This window comes from Aquila chrysaetos, chromosome 1 (assembly GCF_900496995.4).
Source record: "Aquila chrysaetos chrysaetos chromosome 1, bAquChr1.4, whole genome shotgun sequence".
NCBI lineage: Eukaryota > Metazoa > Chordata > Aves > Accipitriformes > Accipitridae > Aquila > Aquila chrysaetos.
In genome coordinates, this window is record NC_044004.1 from 16,888,343 (window position 1) to 16,908,669 (window position 20,327).

At 39.2% G+C, this 20,327-nt stretch overlaps 1 protein-coding gene across 2 annotated transcripts; it reads right to left on the reverse strand.

The window, feature by feature from the left end:
- Positions 1–3,836: 3,836 nt before the first annotated feature.
- Positions 3,837–6,470, reverse strand: LOC115342544 (fibroblast growth factor-binding protein 1-like). 2 transcript variants are annotated; one of them, XM_030016908.1, is made up of 2 exons: positions 6,277–6,470; positions 3,837–4,954 (listed from the first exon to the last, which is right to left on the reverse strand). In XM_030016908.1, the coding sequence occupies exon 2, from the start codon at positions 4,927–4,929 to the stop codon at positions 4,213–4,215; it is 717 nt and encodes a 238-aa protein (XP_029872768.1). In that variant the 5' UTR covers positions 4,930–4,954; positions 6,277–6,470; the 3' UTR covers positions 3,837–4,212. The 2 variants fall into 2 exon arrangements, with proteins under 2 accessions (XP_029872768.1, XP_029872777.1); XM_030016917.1 differs by having other exon boundaries at positions 3,837–4,950; positions 6,277–6,354.
- Between the last annotated feature and the right edge of the window lie 13,857 nt (positions 6,471–20,327).

The window sequence follows — 20,327 nt, forward strand, 5'->3', positions numbered from 1 at the left end:
GTTGAGTCACTCAGCTCTGTTCTCCTACAAATAGTCATGCAACATATGAGATTAGATATGTAATCTGTACTGTTGCCAAAGTGGTAAATGAATAAAGAAGGTTGCAAAAGGAATGGAAACTCATTCAAATGAAATTGGTGTGAAAGTGAGTAGAAAATACACTGCAGAAAATAATAAAAGAATAAAAACTTTAAAGGAGCCGAAATTTTACAGATTTTTAAGGAGTACTGCACTGCCAGAGCCATTTGCTGGGCATTAACAATGTCTCCCCATTTCCTAGTGAATACAAAGATATATCTAAATTTTCTAGATAAGACTGTCATATATTAGGAGATAACTTTGGAAAAACTTACTTTCAAATTTTTCTCTCCCCTTTTTTAAAAAATCCATTTTTTGACTCTCCAAAATTTGGTGAGAGTTTGGGAATTTGTGGGAGTATGTGGGGGTTGGGTCCACCTAAAAAGATCATCCATAGTCTAAAGCAGTTACCAAATGTATAAGTATTCCATATTGCAAGAGCAGGGAAACTCCCTGGAACTTCTTTATCTCTGAAGCTAGAATGAGTTTCCTATCTTCAAAAGCCCTATCCTTCTTCCCAAGTAAATATTCAAATTATAATACCCAGGGTTGTCTGGAGAAACAAACTATATTGCCTAGAAAATAAGCTACTTTTTCTCAAAGACATTCTTAATAATTTTAAAATAACTGGAATTTAGCTGGGTATTTTCAAGAATATATACATGTAGTTCTTGTGGAGAATGATCTAATCACGAGGCATAAGAAGGGGACCACGGGAACTCTGAAGACCTCTGTTTGGTTCCTGATTCAGCCACTGATTTTTCTTCCCATGACTGTCAAAGTCACCCAGTTTTCCTATACTTCATTTCCCCAGGTGTAAAATGGGGCTGATTTTCCATAACTCGGGTTGATGCAAAGAAAGCAGAGATCCTTATGTTCTCAATATGGTAGGACAGAGGACTTAGGCTGCACAGACATAATTTAAATCCATTCATTGTTTTCCTTCACTGTTTGCCTTACTACAGAAGGTGTTATAAAAGTCACTACCACCATTATTTCAAGTTATTCAAACATGAAGTTCTGATGCAATGACAACTAGTGCATCTGGGGAAAAGATGCACAGAATAGAGCTCAGCTGTGAACATTTTCATAATGACCACAGATCCTAAGATGAAGAATGCCAGGAAATGTTTTATTTATCCTAACCAGCTTGACTCCAGAAGCACCAAAGTTATACTGACCTAACTGGCTCTGTAAATGCCCAGAAAAAAGCAACTCTCATGTAATTGCTGTCAAGTGGTTGCTTTGTAGGTGTAGGACTGAAACACAAGGCTTGGTAAGTGCAATGAAAACTTAGGTGCACTTACCCATAGACTCGTAGTCTGTGCAATTATGGAAAAGGCTGTTCATGAAGTTAGACTCCAGATACATTTGCCTCAGACCCTGCTATTCTGAAATGTGCCCTTAAAAATCCCACCCTTTGGTTGAGACAGTTTTGAGATCTGCGCTGTGACACTAGCCCACCTTCCAAGGAAAAAGGCTGCACGGAGATGTCCTTTTTTCTCCTGATGCTCCACACTGTTCTTGTAGGATACTGGCACAACTGCATGCATCACAGGTGAAATGGACCAAGGAACTGTTGAGATCAAGCATGTTTTCCTCCTGCAAAGAGCCACACATGAAGATAAAAGTCAGTCCTGAAAGAAAACAAGAAGATGAAGCAGCAGAAATGTAATGCATCCCCCGGAGAGGAGCGTGCAGCTCCCACACGTGGGTCCAGGTTCTGACAGTCCTGCATGCAGAGATGTAACTCACAGCTCTGGAATCCCGAGCTGGAATTTGCTCTGGGATATGCCACTGCAAATTCGGTGTGCTTGGCTGGCCAGCAGCCACAGGGAGAGCAGTGCCTCCTGGCAACTCAGAGTGGGGCAGATCATGCTTCAGGCAACAAAGTACTTGCTGTAATACTCGTGAGGGTAACAGCAGCTAAGGGTAGTTAGGATTGGGCATTTTCCAAAACATCTGGAGCAATTGAGCCTCCTAAGCCAGGCCTGTCCAGTGCTCTGGTTGTGATCTGGGACTATTATACAGGTGTCTGTATACCAGATTAGATATTCATAATTAATTGCTACAGTGTGTTATTGCTTGAGCCAAATATGTGCTCCTAATCCTTCCTTTGCATCTTTCCACTTTCTTATCTCAACAATCTCCTACTGCGAAGTGGTGTAGGCCAACACACAAGGTGTCTAGCAGCTGGAACTCACCTGCACTTCCAGTATTTACGTATCTACCTTAATAATAAGGAGCTGGGAGGTTTTTCTCCAGCCTGTTTGGCACCAGAATGGATGTGTCTTCCAGCCTCTACAGGAATTAGTATTGATGCCCCTTTTTACTGGAATTTTGCTTTGCTGTGGGCATCAGTCCAACCGAATTTATCCTGCACAGCCTGGTAATACTCAGTGTTTCCACAGAGTGTGCCGTGGTTGGAACATCAGTAAGAAGACCCTGCTTCTTTTTTGCCATTTGGACTTGGTAAAATACAGCCCAATCCTCAAACACAGTTTGCCTGACTAATACCAGCATCCCACATTCAAGATATTAGTCACATAGAGATTGCAGTATTGTAAGTAGCAAAAAAATGTAAATGAATATCACAAGGTACTTATGAGAGCCTTCAGAATACTGTCCTCTTTAAAATACTGCAGCTAATGCCTGAGCTGATGCCATGCCTTCTTCCTGAATCTGCCAGAATAATTTCAACCCTGTGTAAGAAGAGTTGACCCCTACTAACAAGCCAAAAAAAAAAAAAGCAAAGCTGTCTGTTTAGTAACACCTTCCTCCCTTATTGAGGACTTCCATCTAAATTTAAGCATTTTGCTAAGTTTATTCTTCATTGCAAAGAAAATACTAACTGATATTAAATAATGGCAAGGACCTTTATTGCTGTAGCAACAAGACAGGGTAGCATTAAAACACCCTCCCCAGACATGCTCATTTAAATAAAAAGTGAGTACATGTGAGAATGAAGGAAAAGAGAGAAGTGACAGGAGGTGAATTACTCATAACTACCTATCTTAAAAATATTCTCTCAAATATTCTAGCAATGAGATAATTACAGAAGGGAACAGACTATATTTTCTCAAGAAACAGAAATATTAGTTTACTTTGCTAGAAATGCTCAGGGAAATTGTATTTCATGAAAGTTTAAGCTTCTCCAAGTGGACCACTGTGATAGAAGACCATCCTTCCAAGCCCAGAGCCACTGGAAAAGTGTAACTTGTATATTACATTTCTTCCAGCTGGAGTTTCAAAAAAATAGCAAAGGTCAGATGTCATTATTTAGCTTTACATTTTCTAAAATCTCTATTCTTGTAGAGTTTGGATTTCTTTTTTTTTTTTTTTTTTTTAAATACAGGTGAAGTTTAATGAATAGAAAAGTATTTATTAGTGTTGTGCATACATAAAGATAACAGACAGTGGAACCTGAAAGAACATACAGGCAGTGTTGAGCACAAGTTCTTTAGCTGCTTAAGTAAGGGGTCCAGTCTTGGGCCTGTGTACAAACTTGTATAAGTCATTTTCTCTCTGTGTCTCTGTTTACCTGCCAGAAAATGAGTACAATGTGCTACTATACTTCATACTTCCCTCTCAAAATGTTGCTTGCACTGGCTGAGAAAGCTGAAGTCTGCAAAGCTGCAGAAGTATTTTTAAAACTGCTTTATAAGCAACACTTTGCCTAGGTCCTGTGAAAGATCAATCTTTGACAAAGACTTAACACTTACAGAGAAATCTAGTTAAACACAGAGACAGCCAGAATATTTGGAATATATTTTGAAGTTTATTTTTCTTAATAATTTTTAGGTCAAAAGTATTGTATATAACCAAGAAGTGCATAGCACTGAATTCATCACTTTGGCTAGCACAGCTCAAAGAGGGGCAAGGAGACTGCTTATATACTTCTGTGTAGAGTATGTAACATCCATTGGTAACACCTGTGTAGCAATCTGTGTGCAAATAAAATCTATAACATCTTCAACTATGTCAACTGTAGTCTGTTGTGTATATACAAAATCAGAAAAATATATTCCTTTTTTTCTTATATACATTATATAACATGACAACAAAATCTGGAATAGTTTGCAGTAACTTAGATAAGACCAGACTTCCATGATACAGAGCTTTAGAAACACTTCCTCAGCACTTTTTGTCTTGGACCATTGTGATAAAAAAGTTGCAGAAAGAAAGCAAGCTTTCGGGACAGTATTCCTCAGCCACCTTTTTCTGATCAATATAATCTATGTCTTCAACACAGTCTTGAGGACTGTGTTCTAGCTTTTTTTCAGTCACAGAGGCAGCTGCTGGAGTCTGAACAACTTCTTTTGCTTGATGAATTGTGTTCCCTTTTGCAGGACCCACTGAGGTTAGTAGGCTTGAGCGGGTCAACTTGAGATGAGCACTTCGTGGGCCTTTCCTACATACTTTAGGTTTTAGGACGCTTTTGGGGTCTTGACAGATCTGCTTCTGCTTCTTTAGGGATCGAGAGACTTGTTTCCAGTAGGATTTCTGGTTTGCTCCATACTGTGCACAGGTGGAAGGGTGTCCAGAGAATTCGCACCAGAACTGGCTGTCACCATGTTTGCACTCTATGTGCACAGTAGCAGCATTCATATCAGTCACTGCCCAGGTGCACTCAGCATTTTCTTTGGTTTTAAACTTGCCTTTAGGAGATGATTTTCCTCCTTTTGACTTCCGCCCTTTTTCATTTTCTTGGTTAGATTCAGTTTGGTTTTTTCCACCATCGTCTATGCTTTGTCTTCCCTTTTTTCTTTCCTTCTGCCTTTCACAGTTGGCTAGTAGTATCTGGGAGACCAGAATCAACAAACAAAGAAGTCCAAAGCTTTTGATCCTCATGATCTCTGTTTTGCTTGTTATCTGCCTTCAAAACAAACAAACAAACAAAAATATAAAAACATTTTCACTTAATGCTGGACTCCATTTGACAGTTGCATTATTTCAGACATGGTATTGCACTGCTCTTTGATACCTATTAAAATGATGTTACTGGCAAAATCCTCTGTCCTTGTGTGTGAATAACACCTGGTTTCTAGAACCATTATGTATTATCCTTGAGAACTGTAGATGGCTATGGAGTAAGTCCTTCTGATTCAATTACTTAATTATCTATGCAATGTGGAACAGAAGAGAGTCACTCCCAGGACGTGCTACTGCCCAGTGACTGAGGTACCTTAATTAAAATCTCTTCTTCAGTCAGAGAAGGAATTTGAACCTGGGATTTGTCAATATCTCAGATGGATATCTTAAGTTATAACATGTAAAGCAGTTGTTCCCATGATCTCCCATTTTGTAAACAGCACATAAACGATTTTGACTCCAACCTCTGGCTATTCTTCAAAAATATACCAGACAGAAAGGAAACCATTTGGTTCAAGCTGGGCAAAATTAATTCTTAGGCATCCTGAAAATTGTCTTAGTTCACTAGTTATGCCAGTATTTCAGTTTTCTGTTGAAAAAAATGATAGTAGTCTTTCCAGACACCAAAAAATAACTGTTGATGCTCTCTTTGCCACCTTGACTGCTAAACAAACAGAACTACTTTTTTGCTTTTGAAGACACCTACAGTGTACTGGACTGTGTCTAAACCTACCAAATTCAAGGGATAAATATGCAACTTCAGTTTTGAAATGTAGCTAGTTAGCAAATTATTATCAAGCTGATCCCTGTGTCTACACAGAGCACATTTATTTCTGTAGGTGTTTCTCTTTATAAAGCAGCTTTCAGGATCAGAGCTATACCATAATAGTCGAGGGTTTAAATCTGGCATTTAGTTGACTAAATCCCTAAACGTGTTTTTCAGATGTTTCCATCATAGCCGTTTCTGTAGCCAAGTTTCCATGTTAAAAAGAAGAAATTCATGTGTAGGCATGCTAATAAGGAACCTATTTCAACATTCAACTATCTGCAAATATCTTTAGTTACATAAATTTAGAATCTAGAATACATAGGTAGCAGCAGATGTGAGCAGGTCCTACTTTTGCATAGTTCTTACTTGACTTGCATCATGCCTTATACTATACACGGAGATTTTCACTCCATAAAACCCTCTTTAGAGAACATCATGTGGTATTTACGGTTCTGTTGCAAATACAGCAACTAGTAACGTTAAAATGAGCAACGATGTGACAGTAACCTTCTGTTACAAATGGAACAGTGCAAAAGTAAGATAACTGAAAGACATACCTTGCACAGGGCTTGGAGATACCCAAACGCAACTCCTGAAGCAACTTGCCTCTTTCAAAAGAATCAGAGATAGTTGTAAAAGCAGTGTGGTATTTATAAAGGCAGAGACACACCTTCAGGTCTCCAGCAAGACTATTACAACACAATAGGATACTTGAGTGCCATGTTTACCTCTGACACACCTCCTTGGAAAAGTGCCAGTTCTCATTCTTAGCACAAAAAAAAAAAAAAAAAAAAAAAAGCAACCCAGCTATGGTGGGGTGACAAGGTGTGTTTGCGTAAATTAGGTGTTACTTTAGCCAAGTCCTTCCCTCTTCATGAACAAGGATAAGAACTTTATTAGATCATGATCTTCTCTAAAAGAGCTTTTCCCAGCCATTGCGGGATGTATCCTGCAATGCCCTCAACAAGTTGCACTACCATTGTGTTTAGCAGAATTTGGGTAGTAGTGTTCAGTGTTTTTTTGTGAAATGAAAACCATTCCACAAAGCATTTCAAAGTTAGCTTTGCAACATTTCATTACCGCCTGTCACAAAAATGTATTGGAGAACATTTAAAAATCAAAATATGTTATTATTCTGCATTAAGGACAGCATTCACTATGGTGAGATGGTCATAAACACAAAGCTCAGAAACAAATTCAAGCTCCCTCAGAATTAGTGACTGTACGGGGTCTAAGAGCTGGGATCAACTGCACAGGACTGATCTATGCTCCTCTCTCTCTGCCAGCTTTTGTGTATGTAAAGAGGTGGGTTACATCATCAAATTTTATTATGGGACCATGTCTAATGCATATTAACCTGAAAAAGATGATGACAGTGGAAGAACAAGCATTAGACAAATATAAAAATGCATTCAGAGTTGGGAATAGGCGTCCCCTAAAGAATGGGTAGAGCAGCTAGTGCCTTTGTAGCTCAGTTGCTTCAGGTGGTTTTACTGGAGAAAAGTGGGACATTTATCATATATGCTTGGGAAATACTTAAAGAATAAAAGGTGGGATGCAAGAAGAGATAAAAGTAGAAATTGGTGTAAGATATAGGCAGGTCTTCGTCTTTGACTCTTTCCCATCAGACATAAATGGAATGAGACAAAGGGACAAAGCTTTAGGCAAGGCATTGTCTGGACTGGTTTGGTCATGAGGAGACTCTTAACTTTCTGTAAAACAATCAGAAGCCAAAAAAGGAAGAAAAAGTGTAATTCTGCAATGAGTGCAGGACAGAAATGTGGGGAATGGGATTCATTTACTTGAAATACCAAGGGTCTGATCTGTGTGCCAGGACTACCTCTTAATCTATGTATGTTCAGCTACCTTTGATGCTTTCTGATCAAGTTCAGCCATCAGATCTGCCTTGCGTGCTTTTGATTGGCATGATTTAGTAAGAAACTAATCACAACAGTCCACTAAATGTGAAAGATTTGTGGTTAGCACTGGCAAGGGCTAATGAATAGGGGTAAGGATGACTCAAGGATCAGAAAATATTTAACAGTGTGTCAGGTTGGATGGAAATCAGAGAACGAGGATAATGTAAGAGACAAGTAAAGGAGGGACCATCTTGCTCAGGAATCCTAAACTAACACCACATAGTATGCACAGTATCTTCTGGAATATTAGTATTTAGCAGGTATCCTCAAAACTGTGCAGCTGGATTAGTGTGGCTATGTGCCCTAGCTAATGAGCCTCTCATCAGGGCTAATTACTTTGGGGACCGCATCAAGCCAAAGGGGCTACACTACTTCAGGTTCTGACACTAATTCAGGTATGGCTTCATCATGCCCCATTGCCTTGTGTAAGTATACTATAAATTGATTTTTGTGTGACAGATTAGGGGGTTGGTTCAGGCATATCACCAAAAAAAACCCCTGCCAAACCACCAACACACACCTCCCTACTGTGGCTGAACGTCTACAAATAGGGAAGAGAGAAAAGTTACGAAGTATGTAAGGAACCATGGGCAACGGGACCAAGCACAAGGTTTACAGTAAGGAACTACGCGTTCCTGTCCCAGCTCTGCCACAGACTTTCTCAGACATACACACTACGAGATGCCAGATGTTCTTTACCTGTAAAGGGAATATTCTCGTAGATGATGTTGCAATGATTTTTTTTGTTGGCGTTTACAAAATACCGTTTACTGGTGAAACTAATCACAATGTATTGAAAATATTTAAGCCCTCCACCATTCATCACTTCCAAAATTGTCTATTTTGACAGCTTTGCCTGGCAAAATAGGTTTCAATGTCAGTCTTGGTTCAGCTGCCCCATTGTTGATGGGACACCTCAGTGTACTCTTCCTACTTCATAAAAATGGGGGAGACAGGGAGAGAAAAGGCTGCACAAGAGAAGATTTGCCTTTCTGTTGCTTTGATATTCCCTCCCTGAGGTCATGGCAGACTGGACACACGTTAGCTCTTGCCATCTTTAGCATGCAGAAACTTCTGTAGAGAATTCTACAGTCGAGTGCTTGTTGATATGGGCAATTACATCTTTGAGATGATCCACCTTGACCCAGCTGGACCTCTTGCCTAACCTGCTTAGATAATTTCAAAATCCCAGTAAACCAAGATTTACTTATTTAGGTGTATAAAATATAGCCTCAGTCTATGGAGGTTGGCCTGGATACCCTGCAGTTTTATTGTTATGCCCCCAGAATATATTTTTGGTTTGTTTTGTTTTAATTAGGCATGAACTGATGTCTTATGGATGCCTTTTACCTACCTGAGCATATAGTGTATATTCATACTGTACCCCAACAATCCTGCTGGGAGCTGCCTCATCAGGTGATCAGAACATTTGTTTTCTTCAACTTTCATCTTGAAAAAAAGTACACAAAATTAAAGTAGGACCTCCATTTTTTAGGGCTTAATTAGCACCTAATTGTCCACAAAAAATTGCTGCAAAACCTTGTTTATACTATGATTTCCAAGAAAGGTTTGGTTTTTTTCTGTCATGCACATTTTAAAATATACCTTAGTCTTGCCCTTAGGAGAGCTGAAACGCTGTTTGCTTGTAAACTGCAAGGCACAGTTTTGCCGCAGAACAAGCAGTGCAGACTAGTAATCAAAAGCCAATTTGATCCATGCAACATATGGCAAGCCTGAACAGCTAATTTGGCAAGATCAAATTTATGGGGATCTGTTTACTTATTAAGATAGAAAGGCACAGAAAACATTTGGCAACACTACCAAATAAAAGTAATCACTGAGAATTACAACCATGGATGCCCAAATCCCGATGTGAGTTTTGTATTGAAAATCTTAATCCAGACATATTCCTGCTGCCTTTTGACTAAAACTTGAGGCAGTTAATCAGCATTTTTAAATTTTCATTAGAACTGTTACAATTAAATCTAGCTGGTGTCTTTCTGCTGTTCAAGCAAAGAGAGGAAGAGGTTTTATCCTTATTCCAAACTATGATTCATTGATGTGGAAGAAGTGCAGTATTTTCTAAGTTAGTCCTTATTGCTGCTTATATATTATCCACAAATACATATATTTTTGTATAGGAAATTATTATTATTTAAACTATTAGTTGCATTGGTGCATTATTGGCAAACTGCAGTTTGCTTGTGTCATCTTTGTGACATTGTGAAGCTCCTGTTCATTTATAGTTTTTTCCCCCGCAGAATAAAAAGTTAATTTTATATACAAACAGCAAAAAGTTAATTTAATTTACAAATAGTAAATGATCAATGAATTCCCTAGACCACCTACAAATATGGATCCATGTAAAAATATCAGCTATTTGTCAGTCATATGCGTAGACACCAGGATGTTCACTGTGCAAATGCTCAGGCAGAGTGAATTAATACAGATCCAGCATCAGTGAAGTGAACAGCTGCTTACATTTCAAATTAATGTCTGTTAGTACCATTCCGCAGCATTCAAGCAATCCTGATGATAGAGAGTGACTCTCTGCATCAGGTAACGTTCCAAGAATATAAAAGGAGGACTTCATTTTAATGGGACTCCAGGGACGTGTGTAGAATCAGTCCCTCTGTTACAATATTCCTTTTAGCTTAAACAGTTTGCACACAGGCTTCCTTGAACACTGTGTCACCTGGCACACCATACCTAACAGCAGTTCTCTACAGTGAGTTTGCAAACTGTGTTAAAAGAACAGGGTCGGGCATGTGTATTATAAACCTCACTTTCTACATTTACATATACACTAGAAGTGAATATATATATTTGCTGCAAGACCTGAAGAATGAATGATATTGAGCACTCTACATCTAGAGTTCCTTTAAAAATTAGCAGCCTGAATAAATGGATGATGTTAAGCTGCAGTTACTTTCAGGGGGAGTGGAGGGTGTGGGGGGTTTTTTGTTTGTTTTCAATGTGACTAGCGTTCCAGGTGTTCCCTGCAAGTATACCATCAATGTATGTAAATCCAACATTTTCAGTGTATAGTACATGCATTCTTAATATGCAATTCTTACTATAATTAAAACAGACTAGCCTGTTCATGTACTGTTTACTAATGAAATATAATCATGTACAGGCTGTAGGCGTACACCATTTTGCTGAAAATACCTGCTGAAAGACTAAGTATATTAACAAACGTGGCAGTCATACCCCTACCTCCAAGTGCAGTACCCTTTTTACTGTGCTGGTGGGTTGTTCTCTGGTACCTCACTTCCATCCCTAGGTAAACAAGCTTCAGGCAAGGAACTTGTAACTTTATTTCCTTTTTAATTCTGTGAGTCTAGTATCTACAAAAGACAGTAAGCTGACAGCCCTAAATGCTGAAGCCCTTTTAAGTAGCAACAAAGAAGTTGTCACAGGGGCAGTGGCACCAGTGCCAGATTTTCTGTACTCACCGCCTGTGCCCAACACTTCAGAAAAATATTCCATAGCCTACTGGCATTTCTCTGGAAGAGGCTAGTTAATTTAAAATGCAGTGATGGTTTCAGTGTATTGAGATGTGTTTACTAACTACTTTACATGGAGGCGTAATTATTTGAAAGGAGGTTGAAAAAAACTCATCAGTTAACAATAATTTTCAGTTACTTCTGACCTGGAGGAAAATTCATATTATTTAAATAAATATGAAAAAAAAGGCACCAGACTCTCTCTTCACTGAGTCTATAGCAGTGTCCAATTATTTCACAAACTGGCCCAAACTGACAACTGAATTTGGCAGAACAGCATCTAACTGAAAACCGGTATCGCGAAACCCAAATAAGAAAGGAACAAAAACTAGTTAATTCAAACAAGTGTTAACTTTAAGTTAATCACAGAACAACAGAAACCGTATGACTGCTGTATGCTAATTACAAGCTAATAAAAAGGAGAGCACCTTACAAGACTAAATGGTAAGGTTATTTTATAGCAAACTCCAGTTCATGCTGAGGTTCCCATTTGCAGATGCTCTGACATTTCCATTATGAACTAAATTCCTGAAGCACTAGTAAATTAAGTGACCACTGCTCCTTCATGCAATGGTTAACTGAGTGAAACTAACAGCTTAATAATTTCAGTCATCATTTGTAGTCCTAGTATTACTGATTACCTTCCTCATCTATGAATTCAGTAGTTTTTATTAGCAGTGTTATTCTTCATTTACTTGCTGCATTATGGTAGCAACATTTTGATTAAAATGTTCTGAAATTCATTACTGCCAAGGTGTAGTTTCTCTTCAGCAGAGGTCTAACCCTCTTGGCTCCCAGCTTATACGTGGCAGTTAGCAGTTGTCAATCTATTACCTAGCTGCTTATTGAACACAGGTTCACATGCGGTCAGAAAAGGAAGAGTTTGTTTTCAGACTTGCAGAGTGTTGCTTTATCTTGGTAGGCAAGGACAGAAGTGTTTTCAGAAAAATGTAGGTGGTTTTAATTAACCCAAGGAGGTCCAAGCCAGTGATGGCGCAGAACCATTAGGAATGTCTTTCTGAAATGATGAGAAAATCCCTCATTTTGTTTCATTAGATAACACAGAGGAAAATTCTGTGGACCACATGTATACAGGAGACAGAAAACTTTGATGCCAAATGGAGTTTACAGAGTGTTTCACCTTGGCAGGAGGAGGCCATCCGAATTTGAACAAGGATAGGAAAACTTGAGATGCCTCCTCTCCCTTAATTTTATTGTGAAAGTATGTTGAACCAACCTTAAAGAAAGTTTTCCTTGATTTTGAAACAATTCAAAGACAAAGAAGTATAAATAATTGCCTTTGCTAACTACACATGGTTACCTGCTTCTATACAGGATGTTAAATGCTGATACAATTATAAAGATGATTGTTGCTGTACAAGAGTTGGTGAAAACATATCCCAATCCAAGCAGATCCTAAGATTTTGGTCCCTGCATATTTGTATCTGATAATGCTGCAGGCTCACCAAAGAAGAGATGAGATTTGATAGATACAAAAAAAAATATCTGGTTGTGGTTTTTTTTTTTTTTTCTTTAGGATTTAGCTTTCAAAGAATACAAAGGCTATATTTTATAAAGGAAAAAATCTTGGAAGAAAAATCACGTAAAATGGAGGGATACTATACTGAACTGTGTGTTTCATACTGATTTTTCCAATATCAGGAAGAACTTAACCTCAAAATCTGAATTTTACACATTTTCATTTAATTTTGGCTCTAATGGAAGTTAGAATACTCTATCTCAATCATAGCTAAAGATTCTCCTAGCACAAACATTTCATTGTCCTGTGATTTTATTTGAGCAGGCTGGCTGCTTGATTTATTAGCACAGATTCACTATATTCAGGGCATGCTCAAGTTGCTTTTGCAGCCAGGGGAAGCAACTACTGACTAATTGCCATCTTAGTCTGTTAAGACTTTCATAGTTTAGAGCAATGCAAGAGCCTGTCTGTCTGACCGGAAAAGCTTCAGAAAGACAATCAGACAAAGGATTGCTCTCCTACAGAAAGATAAAATGAGTAAAATAATAAAAAGATGCCATTGTAAATTACTGCCATTAGGCTGGAGTCTACTCAGGGTAATGGCAAGTCATGCATATCTATGAGAAGGAAGAATTTGACACATTACATGAAATCATCTGACACCTATCCCTAGAACACAAGCAACTGTCTTAGGGGCAGTGCTGTTTACCATAAGCACTGAGCTTAATGCTCCAATCAAAAAATTCTTTCAGCTGTCATGAGTGCCTGATCTCTCATTAAAGCACTGCAGTAAAAATCCCCATATGCTTATTCAGATGAACAGCTGAAAAAAAATCTTTGCGTTAAGGCAATACTGGTGGAGTTACTACAGGCAGATGAGGGTAAGATATGAGATTCAGCCCTCTCCTAGTTCTAATCCACCTTCTCATAAAGGTAAGATTATTTTTTTTCTTAGTGGGAATTTGAAATGACTTAGGCACTTGTTTTAGTTTTTTTCTGATGTATACAGTCTCCACTGAATTACTTCCTTTATAGGCAGCAAAAAACCTAATTGATCCTGCATAGGTGAAGGGAACCAAGATCAGCTGAGGGTTAGAGTGTGGTTTGGAACATTTCAAATATTGACTAGATCAGTGGTGAAATTTTTCTACACCCTGGTGTGGTTGCAGAGTGATACAGGATGAACATGAATGGAGTCAAAGACAGAATATGTACGGGCCAAGATGTGGTATATTAGAAAGACATTCTTTCCTAGCTGCTGGCCACTTTATTTGAGGTTGTGTCTGGGCTTCTGTAAACCACATCTGATCTGAACTGATATAATCAACAGTATTTTTTTTCAAGGAAGATGCAGTGATTATCTTTTCTACCTTTTACTTTAAGAAATCAATGCAACTTAGATTTCCTTTCTAGTTTTTTTCTAATGCAGACCTGGTCAGAACAGATGGACTTTCAAAAGTCTGTTTTTGATCTCAGTGATAGCTCTGGTCTTTGCCTGTTCTCAGGATTCTTTCCATAAAGCTTAAAGCTGTTCTGTAAATAGATAAAGATGTACCAATAAATATACATGTGCATATATACACAAATGTATATATATAATACAATATGATATAATATAATGTAATGTAATATAAAATTATATAATAAGCATTGAATAGTTTTCTTCCTTCCATTACAGTTCACTAATATCAGTGGTTTTATTTGTATATTTGTTGAAATAAAGGGTGCATATATGTGTGGAGAGAGTAGAATAGATGGATCTACTCTGACTAAGGAAGTATATTGTGTAAACTCTTATGAGTTTATCAGTGCCTGATAATTTTTGGTTTTTAGCACTGGTTCCAAGCACAGCAAGATGTTTCTAGCACTTGCTATGGAATAAACATTCATTTTAAGTACACTTTTTAAATATAGCAGGAAAATGGAAACAGGAACCAAGTAATTGTTCCAGGAAAAGGAAACCAGGAACCAGGAATGGAAAACCAGGGACTTTATGGTGTAGGAGACTGTGCTGGGTCTGACTGGGATGGAATTAATTTTTTATAGCAGCCCATATGGTGCTGTGTTTTAAATTTGTGACTAGAACAGTGCTAATAACACACTGAAGTTTTAGCTATCACTCAACAGCATCAAGGCCTTCTCTGTTTCTTGCTCTGTGCGTGGGCAAGAGATTGGGAGGGGACACAGCCAGGAGAGCTGACCCCAGCTGACCAGAGGGACCTAAGGGATACTCCAGACGATGTTGAGCGCAGCAATAAAACAGGCGGTAGTCTTTCTAGAGTAGCCATTGCTTGGAGACTGGCTGGGCATCAGCCTGCTTGTGAGAGGTGTAGAATGAATGTCTCTGCATCACTTGGTGGGTTTTTTCCTATCTTCCCTTCACTTATTAAGCTGTCTTTATCTCAACCCACATTTTTTTCTCTCTTTTGCTCTTCCGATTCTCTCCTCCATCCCACTGGGGAGGGGGAGTGAGTGGCTGGTGGGTGCCTCATTGCTGTCTGGCGTCAACCCACCACAGAGACTTCAATCCTGCAAGTAACTATCAGAAATTTTTATTTCAGTGGATTCCTGTTGGAAAGAAACCAACAGAGAGTTCAGTCCATGTGCAGAACTTCCCCTTCATTCCCCTTCACTAAAAATACTGATGGCCAAGCTACACTGATACGACCTTGGCTCCATGCCTCTAGACCACAACAGTTATCACAGCAAAGACAACACGAAGGTACAGTCACAGTTGTGACAACTCCTTTGCTGATTTAGATTACTACATTTGAAGAAATTATTTCAGCTACATGGAAAAAGTGATCTTGGGCTAACACAAGCTATGCCTTCACAAGTCATGTCAGCCACTGTAGCCTGACCTATGTGCTGACAGGATTAGCCATAAAGTTTATCCTCCATAATCTTTGGGTTATCCTTGAAACACAGTATAAGCATCCTTTAAATGGACTTGGGCTGTAAGGCTCAAGAGCTCACATCTGGAAGGGGCTCTGAAAAGTCCTGCCGAAAGCTGAGCAAGTCAGAAGAATGACTATAAAGGTCCGTGTTTCACAGCTACTGTGTGGGCTGGTAGCTCTCAGCATTTTCACATCTGACGTAAGTCTCTGAAGGCACAGAGAAAGGAAAAAATGAATGGACAAATCTTATTTGCCATTTTCATTTTACTGAGATCAGCATGTTTGGGTATATAGTGAATAGAAACCATTAACAAAGAAAAATGTTTCTTGACCCAACTTTCTAAGTTCTAGTGCAGATTGTTATGGTTAGCAAAAGCTGAAAGGACACACATCTCTCAGCATTTATGATAGATTTGAGGTTTGCTCAGTTAACCAAGAGAAGATATGTCTCTGACTCTGCTGTTCTTTCAAAACTTAGTGTTTTTTCTTGGATCATTTCTAACTCTACAGCTCCTCCATGTGGAGATCATTAACAAACAAGAAGGTAATAATCCTGAACACTAGGTATTAATACTTTTTTTAATAGGTTTGCAGAGAACTAGCAGTATTTGAAATATTTAGGACATTTTTTAGAGGTATTAACCCTGTTCAGCCAGAAACCCATTTTCTGAAAACGGGTGAAAAGCAGTGCAGTAATTCCGTACATCAGAATGGCGCTGCTAAGGCTGCGGCTTTACAATTCCAATTCTAGTTTAAATTACCATTTTTCCTCTGTTATCACGTGAATTATACAAACTAAGTTTTTAGTCATGTTTAATTCTATTTGTTCCTGTGTGCCTGTATAGGAATCTTACATCTATGTCCTACTTCATGTTATCAGAGAATTTGGGGATTTTCTCCTTTATGTTGGTAAAGAGAAATTAAATCCTGCTTAACTAACTTGCTGGTTAGGAACAGGTCTGAAGGCTGTATCTAGTAAAGAACAGCCTTCCCATAACCACTTCCCATACTGCCTGTCCACAGCCTTCAGAAACTCAGTCCTAGATTATTTAATGCAATATTTAAAACAATTATTTAATAGATAGTGAAGATTTTCTGTGTGTTGATGACACAGTCCAAATGACTTCATTAAACACTAATAAGCATTAGGCTTGGGGCAAACTAAAAAGATAAGAAAAGAGAACCACCTGATACTCTGCAGGAATTTTAGAGAGTAGGTGCTGGTACTCATCATCCCCTTGCACATCTCCAGGAGGAGCACAGGTGGTATGAAGAGAGACTGTATCTCCCCTGCCCACTTTCACAGCTGAACTGGAAAAGGCCGCTGTTCTCAAAGGTTGCTCAGATAGCTTTCAGTTATCACAAGGATACTCAATGTATACCTGTACTTACAAAAAGTTATCTTTTAACACTTTTGATTAAAGGTTTGAGGTTGAATAGGAAATGGAAGAAAATATGGAAAGAAGAGAGACTTCAGGTGCTGCTATATTTGGCCCGCAAACCACCCTTTTAATAAATGTCCAATGGTCTGAACTCATATCCACTATTGATTAGTACAAGAGTGCATCTCACACATGGTAAAGCAGTCTTTCCTGATGCTTTTATAAGTATTTCCTTAAGCCAGGCCTCAGAATAGGTAGAGACAGTTGTGGGATTCTTTCTGTTAGCTCTGGTCAGGTTTTGACCTCTGATCTTAAAATAAATGGAGCTAGCCAATTCCTTCTGAGAGCAGTATTTTATAGCTTTTTGAAGCATAGTTCAGCTCACCAAAGAAACCTTAGTCCTTCCTTGTTTCAGCACCACTAACACCCCAAAGCTGCTCTGAACTAGGATAAGCTGCCGACTGAACTGTTGTCTACAGCACAAAAGGGCTCGCTGGGTGCCCCACTGCTATGCTAGGGAGTGAGATGGGCTGCACCAGACAGGCTTCTTTCACTCCACCATTAGGCTGAAATCAAGAAGAAAAATAACATTTGGACAGTTTCTGCTCTGAAAGAACAAGAAGAGATTTTTGAAGACAAACAAAATTTATGAAATTATCTCACAAAATAATTTCAAAACCATAGTTTATTTTAAGGATGGCATAAAACAGAATGACTACAAAGGGCAAAAGCAACCTTTTTCATTGCTGTCTTCTTGCCATGTAGACACTTGTAAATTTTAGTTTTGGAATAATCAGTGAAACCTTGGCATTCTCAAGGGCCCTTTCCTGTTAACCCATCAATATGTACTCTGTTCCTCCAGCTACCCCAGACCAGTTACTTACTATTTGTACAAAGCTTTTTTATATATAAAAACACAGACTAGGTTTTAAATATTGTTTTTGTTCCTCTCCTTATCAGCTCTTTCCTCCCTTCTCTAAATATAATGATTCAAAGTAATGAACAAAAAGAACCAAAGAGTAATGGTTTTAATTAAGTATAAACATAACTAGACCAGAGAAACACTGCTGCATTCAGATGGGAGATTTACATTAAACTACATGCTGGCACACATAGGCAGGTCTGTATTCACCAGGCACACTATATATATTAATCTGCACTTTGCAGCATGACAGATTTACGGTTGGAAGAACTAATGAGATGCAGAAAACAGATATGCATGCAGATAAAATTGTAAGCAGCAAGACCTGAGAAAGAGATGGAGTTTGCGATGCAGAATTTCATTATTGTATCTATATGCATAACCTACTGATTACAGCCACAGTAAAAGTGTGTAAGGGGCTGGCTCTGTTTGAGAGACCTCACTGCATATTTAAGCTGGGGCCTGTGAGGGATAGATTTTCTTCCCATGTGTGTACTCATCTAGTAGAATTACAAAAACGTGTGTTAAATTTTTGTTTCTTCTTAAATACACACCTAGCACTATTTAACATACTAGCTTCTGTTGACATCTGCTGTGAGAGGTCCCCTTACACATCTCTGTTTCCTAACCTTTTAAAGGTGGATAACGATACCTGTCTATGTCAGAGAGATGCAAGAAAGTTACCCTTATATTTCTTTTTTCGTAAACATCTTGAAATATACAAACAGAAGGCAATGTGGAAATAAATTGTATTACAATTTTAAACAATTTCTACAACTGAGAAACTAACTTCTACCTGAGTTCAGTATTCTGTTGTATTCAGTTTTCCTTTCCAGGTCTACAGGCTGACAAGTGATGCACTTACACAAGGCTGTTGTAGAACGCACACTAGCAATTAAATTGTTATATGTCTCTTTAAATAGCAACACTTATTTTTGTTTTGAATAACTTTTAGATAATGCAGGAGAAAACATAGACATGATGATATGGAAAATTAATTACCTAAGGATTTCCTTTTCAGATGGATTTCTTCCTCTCTCTCAGATATATACAACATGCCTTTCTTCTCAGAGATGCTGAAGGCAGCCAGTTTTCTGCACTGCTTTCTAGTCCTTGAGAGTATATTTTCTTTGCTCATGTAAATTATGCTGAAACTGCAAAGTAGTCATATGCTGCTCTTTGCTATTTGAGTTCAATATGTAGATGTTTAAAAAGGCCATGATATACCCAGAAGAATAATTTGTCTGGTGGTAAGGATTTAAGTTAATCTTTAATTTTGGATCCTGGGTTCTTTCCAAGTCAGAAACACTTATGACACAATCCTCTACAAAAAAAATTATTAATACTGAGGAAGAAAAAAAAAGTTTGCCTGTTCCATCAAATAACCGTGATTGATCTATTGTACTTCAAATGAAGTATGTTCCTGCCAAAGGACACTGCTGCTGCTGAGGTGAAATATGTAGTGTTCTATAAAAAGTTTTATAGTTCCTTAAGCTGGAGGAAAACAGTGTTTCTGATTTCGTTCAGTTGTTGACTCACCCTGAGCCAAGAAGATGTCCATACACCATGCGATCAGTATGAAGCAAAACCAAAGGCTACTGAATTGATTCCAACTATGTAAAAGACTTCAGGCCCGAGAAGCAGGGGAAGCAGATGGCTACAGATGATGTTCCTTGTTGGTGCTACTCAAAGGCTCTTACCTCTTCTTGTCTGGTATATTGTGAAAAATATCTCCTGTCATCCCGGCGTAGCTTACCTTCGTGGCAGACGCAATGTGGATTTCTATGGACAGGTTTTAACAACAGGTCCTGGAACACCTTTCTGACGAGAGAAAGCGGTGCGGGATGGGTCATGGGGGGCAGCAGTATTTGAGGCGGGTCTTGGGGAAAGATGGAGAACTTGTCCTGATGAACCACGTCTCCACAGCCTGCTCCCAGCATCCACCCTTGGGGCAAATCCACGACCCCATGGCCCAAGCTCACCAACACAGCCCGAAAGACATGGGTGTCTCTCCCGCTCTGGCCTTTGGCCCCTGGCAGGGTCCTGCCAGCCACACCTCCCCTGAGCACCGCGGCTGCCAGCTGGGCTCTGCAGAACAGCCAAAACGCCTACGTCTGCCAGCAAGTCACCCTCCTCAGCACCGCTCAGGGCCCCAGGCCCACAACCCAACCCCAACACTGCAACACGGCCCCGCAACACGACGGCACACAGTGCCCCAGGGCCTGCACAGCCTGCCTCCACCTGGGCCATGGGCTGCTCGCTCAGGAGGTGACCCTCACGGAGGCCACACAACTCTTTCCCCACGCAAAAACAGGTGCTGCTCAAACACTTGAGCTTCAGCTTCGTTTGTGCCACCTGAGGCACCAAATAGCCACGGCGGTCTCAGGTAATGTTTTCTGCACACGGATGTGGAAACCCTACTCCACGCTTCCCTCTTGTCACCTTCCCGCCCTGACCGGGTCTCCTGCGTTATCGCGAGGGCATCAGACAACCTTCCCC